General features: G+C 36.9%; 1 protein-coding gene across 1 annotated transcript in view; it reads left to right on the forward strand.

Moving 5' to 3' along the window:
* The window catches only part of EIF3H (eukaryotic translation initiation factor 3 subunit H), an 85525-nt gene that overhangs the window by 60453 nt on the left and 11916 nt on the right, over positions 1-13156 (forward strand). Inside the window, exons 3-5 of the mRNA XM_005516950.3 lie at positions 7834-8001; positions 9504-9603; positions 10986-11135. Coding sequence (XP_005517007.1) covers positions 7834-8001; positions 9504-9603; positions 10986-11135 — 418 coding nt within the window. The remainder of the gene's footprint in view (positions 1-7833; positions 8002-9503; positions 9604-10985; positions 11136-13156) is intronic.

The raw sequence follows: 13156 nt of genomic DNA on the forward strand, positions 1-13156 counted from the left end.
AGCTAGAATGATGCTGGACAAAATAGGTATAAGTAAAGGCTTCAAGGTGCTTAAGTTTATCTGAATACACTCCTAATAGAAAACAGTTGATGCTTTCATTAGGATGTTTATTAGGAAATAAGATATCTTCCTGCTTTCTTGCAAGGAGAGTAAGATTTGGGCTGCACAGATGGCATTTGTAGTAGTACAATTTACTGCTGTCATGACAGTGTAGGCTGACTGAAACTTTTTCTCTTGATAAAGATTTCAATGTCATATCAAATTTGTCTTCAATCAATGCAGAAATAGTAGTGTAGTAAGCCAAATGGATGCTTAGACAAGAATGTTATTTACCTGCCATGTAGGAGGAGATGGAGGATTAATTGGTGAGCATTTATAAGATACTGTGAAGATGGATCTTTCTAGATAAATATGAAAAAAATGCTCCAAAGATACAGCAGAAAGCCTTCAAATATGTTGCTTTTTCTTTTGACCATTTCTTCTCGATAATCATTGCCAACAAAATAGTTGAATTACATTGCTTGATTTTAACTTTAATTTCAAGATGCTAGTTTAAAATGGATTTCTGAATTTAAAATACTTTTTGAACACTCAGTATTTTAGTATTTCTGAAAGATAGTATTAGAATGCTTTTATCCTTTGGAATAATGTTGGATATATTAGAAGATAATTTTGCAAGTTACCTTGACAGTCCTACTCATCTTATTTAGAGTTGTCTTGAGGCTTGGGTGTATTTATTTAAAAGCAGGACAAGTTCCCGTCATTTGGAGTTGTGTAGAGAATTGTGTGGTCAGTGGAATTTAGCTTGTCCAAAGGCTTATCTGAGTGTTTGCTCATGTGTTGATAAAATGCTGTAATAGGTTGATGGCTTTTATTGCTTCCTAATTCAGTGGTTGTGTGCTTAGACCAGAGCCCCAAACCCACTGTCAGAAAACTCTGGGCGAGTGCCAGCACATGTGCAGGAAGTGGTGTGCTTCCATTTGCTACTTTCCCGTTGTCCTGTCACGCACATCCCTGTGCTCCCCATTCCTTGTTTTATTAATTTGTTCTCAAAACTTGCTTCTCTCAGTGACAGAGCTGCCCTTTCCTAGTCTGCCCTGCTTTGCCAGGAGCTGTGTCCTTGTGCTAGCCCACGGGTAGCACATTTTACTCTGTAAAGTAGCAGGGTCATGGGCAGTCACTGCTGGCTGTGCTGGGGTGTCCTGGATCCCAGGACAGTTATCCCTGTCCCTAATACCAGGGCTGTGGTCATCAGCTCTGGTGCAGCCTGTGCTCTGGCAACTGCTGAATAAACTGATAATAGCTAACAGTCTGGAGATACAGGCTTACACTTGGGTAAGTATCTCCTGACAGAAGCCCTCCACATGTTTTTTTTTTTTTTTTATTATGTTCTGTTACTTTTCACTGTTCACCTACTGATTGTGATAGCTCCTCTGGGTGTCCTGTACTTTTTTCTGTTGAGCGCAGTTAATATCACACAGGGCTGTCATAAAACTAACGTTGAGTTGTGATCAAGGTTAAAAATGAATGAGTTTACTGAGCATACATAATGAATTGCTACTTAGGAGTTTTTCCCTCTTCTGTTTCTCTCTTTCTTGTAAAATGAAGGGCCTTTTAGTTTTAAAAAACATGAAGGCACCAGCAAAGCCTCAGTTGCTGTAATAAGCATTCACTCAAAAGAGATTTGGCGTGCTCTTACTAAAGTAGGTAGTTTTGGTGGCATAGATGGAGGGGATTCCTAAAGATTTGTTGTCAGTTTATCTCCTAGCCTATACAGAAAATGCAGATTTGTGAATGTTCACTTTTCTGCCACAGTTAATGCTAGCTCATTAGAACACAAAATTCCTTAAAAAAAAAAAAAAATGGCCAGATATCTTCTGCCCCTTTTTTTCATTCTTAATTTAGCAGTTAAAATGGGGTTGAATTAAGTCTTTTGACTTGCTTTTGGTTTTGTCCTCTTACTACTATGACTCTTGGACTTTTGCCTATTTTCACGTGAATTTTTTCCCATCCAGCTACCTACAGACCCTGGTCTGCTTAGCTTTCAAGTTTAGAGGAGGTCAGGTGCTTTCAGCCCAGTATAGCAAAAGTGCATAAAATAGAGCACTGTTTTGTAACCCTGACTTGATATTTCAGAGGAGGAAATTAATATTATTGAGGAAGGCAATATTTACTTGTAATTTTTTTTTTCTTCATGAATAGGAGAATTGTTGAGTTACTGAGCTTGTGTATTTGCCTTGGGAGAAGTGTATATGTGTGAGGTGGTTGGATATAGATAAAAATCTGTAAATATTTGTATGCATATGTGCTGCACACTTTAGACAGAGAAATATATTTCAGCAGCATCTGAAGGCTTTTTCAAATGAAACATTGCCATTGCTGGAATTAATTCTGAATTCTTGTTTCTCTTTGCTCATTCTTTTTAGTTGTATTTTTTAACCATAACAAGTTGGTTGTGGTATTCTTTTATTTGTATCTTCACAATTGGAATTGTTATCAATAGATGCAGTTATTGTGATTCATAGTTTTTTAGACAATTAATTGAGATTGTGTGGAGGGAAGCAAATTGTTGTCTCTGTGCTAAATTAAATTAAATAAATCAATTTTCCTTCTTTTCAAATGCATGGTGCTGGTTCCTTGAACTAGCATCTGCTAACTTGGTTTAGTCATTGAAGATACTGTCTGAAGCATACCTGTGGTTTGGCAAAGTTAATATGTATAGAAAAACCCAAATTTTTTGTGCTGTGAAGTGTATAGCACTTGTTCAGTATACATGCTACCACATGGTAGGACTTCAAAACAGATAAATTATTGTGTTAAAAATACTATCCACATTAATAGTGGTGCTATGAAAGGAGCGTTTTGGCTCTTTTCCAGTATATTTTGACCAGATTAACCAAAATTTGCCATATTCATGTTACCAGTTAAATTCAGAGACGTGTTAGCACAAAAACTGGATGCTGTCTCTTCTGATGGACTTCTGTGTCCCTTGGACGGTATGCCAAGTCTTGAGTAAATTTTAGGTAGTATTAGTTCATCTGTCTTCTGGGTGCTCAGCATTCTTCAAGGACACTATTCATCCTCAGATTCATTCTGAAACAGTCTTTGGGAGGAGGCTGTAGAAGGTGAGGGAGCAGTAAAGGCCCACTTTGTTCTTGAACCAGTGACCTGCTCTCCTGAAGGCAAATGCAACTTTTGCTCTTTGAGCACAGTTAAAGGACAAATTTGGGAAATTCAGGTTGAGATAAACAGTTGTGAATGGCAGACCAAAGGCTACACAGATGTTAGTGGTTTGTAGCTTAGTTAGTTGTTTGTATCTTTTGCCCAGGGTCCACTGCAGCAAGTTGGGTGAGGAGCAGCAGAAAACCAGTCAGTGTATGGCACCTAACACTGCTACAAAGTCCTTCCACTTCGATGGGGTTTGGCTTTTTAGGAAGCATGTGGCTTGCTACTCTTAAAATCAAATTTCTTAAGGTGTCTCAGATTATCTTTTGGAAATTAAGGCCTTGAGCAAGTAAGGTGTAATCAAATGTATTGCCTCCAGGCTGCCATTGATCAGGGTTTCACATGTTGCACTATTTACTGGTAGTCCGAACGTGGCCAGGCTGAAATGCATTTCTTCTGATGGTAGCAATAACTGTTTAAGGCCTGAATTTAAGCAACATGCACATGCATATGTGATCTTCTGAGAGGTGAATTCTAATGAATTTTTCTTAGTAAAAAAACCAATTCAGTAATAAATTAACTTGCATAATTTGCCAGTTGTTTTTGAACTCCAGGGTTTTAGATTTGTTTGCATTTTAGAATAATGATGGACCTTTTTTCATTGCTTCAGCTGTTTTGATCTATTCTGAAATTAGGTTTTCCAGTAGTGAAATTATTGACCAGGTATTTTAAGGTATAGAGAACATGATTGAATTGTCAATTGTTGAAAGTGTTGAATGGGCCATTACATCAGGGCTCAGTTCTTGGTCTTATATCTGATATATTTTGTTTGTTTGTTTAAGGTTTGGTTGTTATATGTTTGGGGGTTTTTTTGTTGTTTTTGGGTTTTTTTGTTTTTGTTTTTGGTGTGGTTTTCTTTGGTGGTTTGCTTGGTTTTTTTCACTTTTTTTTGGTTGTTTTGGTTTGGGTTTTTTTTTTTTGGTAAGATAGGGTATATATCTCCTATGTGTTAAAGCCCAGATGAAGTTTCTAATATTAGCAGTATTTTCTAGAAGAGGAAAATGTCTTTATGTTATTCTAGTATTTTTAAAAATATTTTACAATATTTATTAAAAGAAATGAACTACTGTCAAGATTTTTCAGCCAAGGCATTTGGGTAATAGAAATTCACACAAGTCAGTTATTTTTAAGTGAATCACCCATATTGTACAGTTTTGCACTTTGTTTGCTTTAGACAAATTATAGTAATGCTTTCTAGCTTTCTTAATTCTCCCCTGCATTTCTTTGCAAACTAACAAAAACCTGCCATTTTAGAGGAAGGAGGGGGTCTTTTTTAATAGTAACAAAAGAGAATACTTTGTTAAAAAAATTACTTCAGAAAGGTGCTCAGGAGAGGAGACAGAGGTTGCACATTCTCAGTGCAAGCAGCACCCCTGGGAAGTGCAAGCAGCACCCCTGGGAAGTGCAAGCGTGGCTGTTGGCTTTCCTCATCATAAGGACATCCCTGAACAAATAGATTGTTTTAAAATATAGGTACACTGTCTAAATGTGAGGGAGCAGGGGGCAGCATCCTGGTCTGGCTGTTCCCCTGCCCTTTTCTTTGCTCACCTCAGTTCTGGGTGCTCTTAGGACTAAGTGTCTAAGCTTTGCAGAGTGGCTTGGGAGGGACTGTGACATGAAAGAGTGAATTCATTAGAAAAAGTTCACAACTGTCCCAAATGCCAGCAGACTGAGTAATAAATAGAAGGCAAGAGGGAGCTTTTGCTCAGTCTGTGTTAAGCTTGTAGGTAAAAAGATGATGTTGTGCAGATTGGGAAAACGATGTAAAGAAACAGCAGTAACGGTATCAACAAAAGCAGCTTGGGGACTGTTACCCATTTGTACAAGTTGGCAGCTTGTTGGAGCTATCTAGCTACTAATACATGTTATAAAATATATGTTTGATTAAAAGAGTTTCCATTTCTCCCTGGTGGGGACTGCATCATGTTTTAATTTCTGCAGTTGTTTTCCCAAGGCAAAGATGTTAGCTATTGATGCTTTATTGGTTTTTGGACATTTTTTCCAATATTGCCTTCATTATCATCTAACTGCTAACAGCCATGAGAGGAGGAATTGCTGACGTGAAATCTGGATGGTTTTCAGTGAGTCCTTTTTCTTCTGGCCAGTATCTCTTACGTTGTGTTACATCTCTTACATGTTGCTGGGTGTACTGTGTTTAAGAAAAGAGCTTGTCCTGGAACTTGGTTACCAGTTAGTTCTCAGAAGAACACTTTTGAGAGCATGATATGCCTTTATTCAAGTTTGTAAAGGATCTGGATGTTTTTCCTGCTCTTGAATATTACACTTCTCAAGGGGGAAATTATCTGGATGTATCAGCCACATGATTTCATAGGAATCTATGTCTAAGTATCTTTTCCCCATCATTACTGCCTCTACTTTGAGAGTGCCCACCATTTAAAACAGAATTGCCACTGCAAGGAGCAGTCTAGCTCAGCTATCTAAAAGTCCACATTTCATTTAATTTCATTTAATTATCATAAAATATGTTTCAGCTGCTTTTGAAAATCCTTTCTAGTTTTTCCTCTTAATGACTTCATTTGGCTCCAAAGGATCTAACTATAATTTCATTTTTTAGCATGTTGTAGCAAGTCATGTGAGAAACAAGTCATTCTTGCTTTCCACACAGATAACACCTTTGAAAAGCTTCTTTTAGCCAAAAGAGTTTTTCCTAGCTACATTTAATAACTGGGCCATATACCTTTTCAGTTCAAAATCATTGTTACAGCTGGAGTATTTTAGTTTGTTTTGGAGGAGGTTTGTGTTCTTGTTTTAATTATAAAATTTAGAAACTTACCATCTTCACTTCCAAAAAATCCACAAAAACTTTTCAAGTTTAAGGACTAAGCCTCTTTGACAAACTAGATCTTTGCTTTTGAGCCAAACACTGAGATGCAAAAGCATTGGGCTCTGGGTAAGGAGCTTCAGCCTGGCCTCTGTTTTGGAAGTAGTACAGTGAGCTTGCTTAGGTCTGGCAGGAGGGAAGGTTTGCATATTGGAAATAGCTGTTTGATCAGTTGTGCAGGCTGCCCTGAAGAGTGTAGAGGCATCTCCAGATTTGCCTTGGTTTAGAGACAGGCATATTGAGCAGGCCTCTCCTTTACTGCCTGTGTTAGGGCATTTCAGAGCAAAGCCTGGGTGGTTTTGCTGTATTAGTTTCAGGATGCTGTATTATCATGGTGCCCTGGATGAAACACAAATTTCAAGTAATTTCTGTTAAGATACGATGGTATAGAATGCAATCACCAGCATATACTGATAGAAGAAGTCTGCAAGGGTTTCTGGAAGTGTATGTAGGTTACTTCAGAAATCCAGTCAGTCAGATATGGCAATTTAATGAGAAGGGCCAGAACACTGCAGATTGTAGTTTGTGCTGCAAGAGTGAGCGATAAGCTGGAAAAATATTCGTCCAGTCTTGAAGAATGTCGACTCATATCTTTAAATAATATGTGTGGATTTTTTTTTCCCTTTTGAAAGGATATGAAGTGGGGCCTGAAAATGTAGCGCATTCTGCAGCTAATTAATTAGTGTTTCTTTCCTTTATAGTGAATATTGTAATTCCGTCTGTAGAAGTCTTGAAAAAAATTAACAAAAATGAACGCATGGGGGGTGTGTGTGTTATCTTTGTAATTTTTGCAGCTGCAGACAAAACTTAAGGACTGTATGGTGTTGTTGCTTTTGATTTCCTATGAGTTGGCTCAGACTCTTGGTTCATCTGATAATCTGATTTCGCACTGATTTCGCTTTCCTTAAATTTAACCAGCATAGTGTCTGTCTGTTTAAAAGGTCTGATAAGCGATAGTGTGTTGTTCTGTTTGATGGGATTTATGTTAAATATTCCTAACTAGAACTCTGCTCCATGAAGATGATCTGTTTGAATTAAGCATTTAATAGAAATAGGATTTTTGTATTGGTGCAATGAAACATTACAGCTGCTGGTTTAAAAAGCCTTACAAAAAATACATTCCCTAATGTTTAAGGTAACTTGCAGTATTTAGATATATGTGTATTATAACCAATAATATGTACATCCATGCATCCTTTGCATTTATATACACCTAAAAATAGAAACAATGTTGAAAATTGAAAATAAAATGCAATCAAAACTATCTAACAGCTATAGCTGGTTCCCCAAGCTCTGATACTGAAAATGTAGTTTTATGTTGTGAAAAAGACACAGTTTCATACACTCATGAAATAATTCTCCTTTTGATTCCAAAAGTTACCTAATTTCAGACAGTATTGCAACTTAAATCACAATAAGTCTTTGTTACTAAATGTTAAGATGTTACTGCTTAATGAAACCCAGTATCAGATTATTTTTTTATGAATGAGGAAGGTAATGCACACTGTAAATGATGTGTAACAGTTCGTTGATCACTTTAGCAATGAACTGCAGCTGAAAGAAGTCTGCTTACTCAGGCTGGTCTTACTTTCATTCTCTGAGGAAACTCTGGATTTTAATGAAGATAGTCCAGTGAATAAACAAATTTCTAGGCAGTTGCAAAAATGAAAATAAAATAGAATTTACTCATTTAATATCAATCTTTCTCTTTAAATAGTACCAATTATGTAAGTTTACTTTTTAAACATACTTTTAATTTAATCCAGTTCAATACCAGATGGAAATGATGCGAAGCCTGCGCCACGTAAACATTGATCATCTTCACGTTGGCTGGTACCAGTCCACATACTATGGCTCTTTTGTCACCCGTGCCCTCCTGGACTCCCAGTTCAGTTACCAGCATGCAATTGAGGAGTCTGTAGTTCTCATTTACGGTTAGTATGAGGTTTCCTTTATTACTCTTTTCCCCTCTTAATATTATTACTACTATTTTTGTATTCTGTCTTTTGCCTGTAAGAGTAGCCTGGCAGGCCTTTTCGAGTAAATACCAACCCTGTGTCTACGGCAGCCTCAGCAGCAGCTAAGTCTAGACAGGGTTTCCTTCTTTCTGTTTATTTTTCTTGCTATCAGAGCCCTGATGTGTACGTTTTGGAATGCTGGAGTAGCTGCTTCATTTTTATTCCTTCATCTCCCCTCCCTCGTGGAAGGGGCTGGTGGAACCCGACCAGATGTCTAACAAACCCCGCTTGCTAGCGTGTCTGGCTCTGTACGTGACTGACCAATCATCACACGAATTGCCAAGTTTTTTTAATACCTCTGACAGAAGCATACAAAACCTGGACTGTTTCTTAGCACAAAGATTTTTTTCTTTTCTGCCTATTTAATGGTGTTTCCTCAAGCTCTCCAGACCAGATGTTCTGTGCTGTATCAGAACCGTAGGCAATTTAACAGCTTTATAGCCTCCCCCTCCCCAAACACTCACAGTTTGCCATATCTGGCAGACTTGCATATAGTTTCCAGCTGAGAAGTAAATGTAACGTCCTGAGTATCTGTCAGAAAAAATACTAATGAATACGATCAATCTTATGAGCTGCCCCAAAATTGTTTCAGTATGTTAACAATTGGATTACAGTAAAGAACAAGTTGTTAAAGTATACTTATATTGGCTGGAAACATTGCATCATCAGACCTTGATGAATTTTCCACTTGTTTCAGTCTATTTTGGTTTTCATTTTATCACCGATTGCTAAAAGTTTTACTGTGTTAAGTTTCAGACAACATGAATGTTAACACAGCTTTTATTCTCCTGTTGGCATGCTTCAGCTGTTATCGTGCTGCAAGTGTTAAGCTTCTTTGTCCAAGGAATGTAACAGTTTATTTAGAAAATTTCCCCCTAAATTCAGCAGAGTATATGTCAAAGCAAAACAAATCTTTGTATACACCAGTTACATTGTCATGCACAAAGCAGCATGGCAGCTTAATCTGAATTAGCTTATTGCTACTCTAAAATTACTTTTTTATCATATAGAATGTTGTTTAATGAATATTTTAATTTACTGCAAAATGATTGGAAGGAAGAATCTTTATTTAAATGAGGTCACTTTTACATAAGTTCTATGGATAATTAATAAAGAAATGGAAATGTGAATTTGACCTTTCATGGGGAAATAATATGAGTAGAATGGATCAAGATTCCCCCCAAGTTCTCCAAGTTAAGCTTACTAATTGGTGTCACTGTGTATTGCTGGTTGTGTTTTACATAGCAGTGCAATAGGACTGCCTCTGTTATAGTGTCTCCTTTGTGTTTGTTGTCTTAATTTTCCTATCACTAAGGCTACTTAGCAATTTTCCTCCTGTTTATGTCATTCAGATATTTAAAAAGAAAAAGGCAGTCTGGGTTTGATAATAATAGGCTTCCTTCCATTTTTAATAATAGATCCCATTAAGACTGCCCAAGGGTCTTTGTCACTGAAGGCATATAGGCTGACTCCCAAACTGATGGAAGTTTGCAAAGAAAAAGACTTCTCTCCAGAAGCGTAAGTAACTTCAAAGGATGTTTTCTCATAGGGTTTGCTAAATTATTGGGATGTAGAACGATACCTGGGATTATGGAACGCTGTGTTTTAAAAGCTCAGGTAACAGCAGTGCGTGCTGGGGAGAACCTGTGTGGGCAGTGATAATTGTGCAGTGGCACAGTGGGCTGAGAAGGTGTGAAAGGCCAGCTGGGCATTTCCATGAATAGGGTTTGGGGCTTGTCAGTGGGCGTGCTGTAAGGACCATGGGGAAGATAGCTGTATGTGGGAACAGAGCCAAAAACAGAAAAAAAAGAAATGGAGGGAGGGAAATAACTGATCTGTCTTTAAGCTCTTTAATTTTTCTGCAGAATTAAAATAGAACAGGTATTCTGGAATAGTTGTCCCAGTATATTTACTCCAAATTAACTTCCCCATATGGACACAATCTTCTGGAGTAAAGCAGACTTCTAAATCTGTTTCAAAAGATTAGCTACTCGTTCCAGATCTGTAGGCCTTAGCATCCTTTGCCTCCAGCTGCTTGCTGTTCAATAGCAAAGGCACAAACACTTGTTGAAATCACTTTTTTTGAGTTGGGGGAAAAATGTATTCTTTTCATTGCATGGTGTCTAAAACTGTAATGATGAACAAACAAACCTCTGATCAGTCAAAAAAAAAAGGGGGTGGAGGCAAAATGCAAAAGTTTTTGTTCCAAAATGCAATATGTATTCATAAAGTAGCAAAGGCTCTATTTCCTTAGAAACTTCTAAATCATGCTTTTATCTCCAGATTTTATGAAAGATATTACTGTCTATTTACTTTATTATGAAGCAATAGCAATAGTTTTTTTATGTGTATATTGTAAAAAAATTCACACTGGAAATTAATGTTTTAATATTCACTGCAGAATTTAATTATTCCAAAAGATACAATATTTTGTGAATAATATTTTGGTCAATAAAATCTTTAATTATTCAGGTATTGGGAAAATTGTTTTTCATTGTAGTAATGGTATTTAAAGGTACTTCAGCATCATGTGGTAATTAGCTTCAGATCTGTTTAAGAAAGACTGATGGCAGGAAAATCAGTAAAATATTTTGGAAGGGACAGAGTTAATCCTGTCAGTACAGTTTCTTGCTGGAGACTTTTTCACGTAGGTATCTATTAACAAGCAAGGCAGCTGCTTGTCTTACGGGAGTTTTTTCCTAGAGCAGCTTTTCCTAGTCTTTGTAAATGTGTGGTTTTGCCATGCAAATGCTTTCTTAACAAAACTTGACTCGTTTAATTGTGGAATTATGAAAATCAAGAATTTTTACAGTATTATTGTTTGTTGGAGCACCAGTTCAACAAAGAGAGTAAGAGAGTTACTGTTTATATTAGTAAATATTCCATAACTTTTTTCACAGCTTGAAAAAAGCAAATATTGCATATGAAAACATGTTTGAAGAAGTGCCTATTGTAATTAAGAATTCATACCTGATCAATGTGATGTTGTGGGAACTGGAAAAGAAATCTGCAGTAGCCGATAGACATGAGTTGCTCAGTCTGGCTAGCAGGTAAGTACTTGTTACAATAATGGATGTACTTTTGTTCGCTTTCCCAAACCACAGTTTAACACCTTGGGAGAAATCCCAGTCTCATTACAGTCCACAGAAGCTTTGCCTTGACTTTTAATGGGGTTAACACTTTACCCTTCATGTTCTTTTGCTGAAGGAAAAACTGCATGGTAAAACTGTAGCATTAGATTCACAGACTAAATTCAGTCTGTAAGCCTCATATGCTTTATGCAGTGCTTGAAATGTATAATTTTTCAGAAGAGTGTGTTTCTTCAATAAAATATGGGCACTCAGAAAATTCAGGCAAATAGATCTATTAAAAAATTGGTTTTGTTAAATATTCCTTAAGTAATTACATAAATTATTTTTATAAAAAAGAAATTGCATTTCTTTTACTTGGTAGCAGGATGAATTTGAAAATAAAATAATAAGGGCTCTGAGAAACTGGCAAAAATGTCACTGATTGTCAAGCAGCATTCATGATGTCAGAAATAGTTTTAAGAGTTTCTAAAATTATCTTCTCATAACTTTGTCTAACAATAACTTCTTCTGGTGGCACTTTACCCTGAAAATACACTTTTGATAACAAAGTAGACATGACTTCTAGCAATATGAAAAAAAACCTTGGTGGTATTTAAATCTTAGGCAGCACAATACAATTGGATTATTATTGGTCTGATCAAAATAATAATGTACACAAAATAATGCAGTATCTTGTTGCATGTTGAACCTGGGTTGTATTCATTAGTAGTTTTTTGGAGTAAAACACTTAACTTTGACATCAACGTATTTATTGTCTGTCAAGATTCTGATCCTAGTGGCCTTTTTTCTTTTTCCTTCTTTGTCCTGCTCCCTCTCCCTCCTCCATGATGTAAGGCCAAAGTTACTGGATCTGTATTTCTAGTGGTCCCTATGTTGCCTAAGTTAGCAGAAATTTTCCTCTTTCTCTACTTGACCTTATGTGGATGTTCTGAGGGATCTCATAGCTTTTAGAGAAAATGATCAAGAGAGAACGGGTATAGGGTTGAACTCTACTGGGGTATTTATACATGCCACAAGTAATACATAGTCAATAATTCTGTCCAGTAAAGTTGTTACTTTGCACATTGGAATTAATGAAGTGAAGAATTCTTGCTGAGATACTCATCAGTCTGCTGGACCCCGCAGGTGTTCTGTAAGTCATTTTCTTTCCATTGTCAAAGATCACAAAGCTTTTCCCATTAGGGTGAGCACTGGATGTAGGAGATGACAGTGATTTGATTCTTTGTGAGCTCTATCACTTTATGGTGAAAAGGAAGACCATACTGAGGATACAGAAGGTTTCCAGGTAACCTGACAGCATTGCCCTCGGTTGTTTCTTTGGGTTTCCCCCTGTGTAAAGGGCTGGAACTACCTGGCACCCTGGATCTAACAAGGGCTGCTGCTAGTGACACAATACAGTTCTGGAAATGGAAAGTAATTTGAACAGATCACAAATCACAGCTTTATGTCTTACACAGTAACTGTTCTGTGCCACTGTCCTGACTCAAGATAAAAGATAAGAACCGTACAGATTACTTTCTGTTTTAGTATTAAATGTCTGGTGCAAGACAGGCTTTTGTGTTGGTCTTCATATCAGTAAAGGGAATGAGAGGTGAACAAGAGAAATACCAGCCGAAAACTAAAAACAGGCTTTCTTGGCAGATTTTTCAAGTTCACCTGGTCCTCACCTTAAGGTTGAGGACCTTAAGGTGCTTAGTTTGGTTTGAAGGAGAGAAAGCTTTGGAAATTACTCCAGTGGATTGGTTTGGAAGTTTTTGTATGTGTCCTTTTTTTAATATTTGATAGCTGCTTTTAGTTATTAGGCAGATTACATTAAATGATATCTTACATTGATATAACTGGCAAAGCAGGTGGCAAATTAAAGCATTTTAATGCTGCTTTATTCAAGGTTAGGTGACTTGTACTGCCTGCTGAATTTAGCTAGTTTTTACTTGAATTCAGCTACTACGAAGGTTACTCTGTCAAAGCATATATTACCT

This window comes from Pseudopodoces humilis, chromosome 1, assembly GCF_049639895.1.
Source record: "Pseudopodoces humilis isolate 2021_Gansu_Grassland_sample_001 chromosome 1, ASM4963989v1, whole genome shotgun sequence".
NCBI classification, from domain to species: domain Eukaryota; kingdom Metazoa; phylum Chordata; class Aves; order Passeriformes; family Paridae; genus Pseudopodoces; species Pseudopodoces humilis.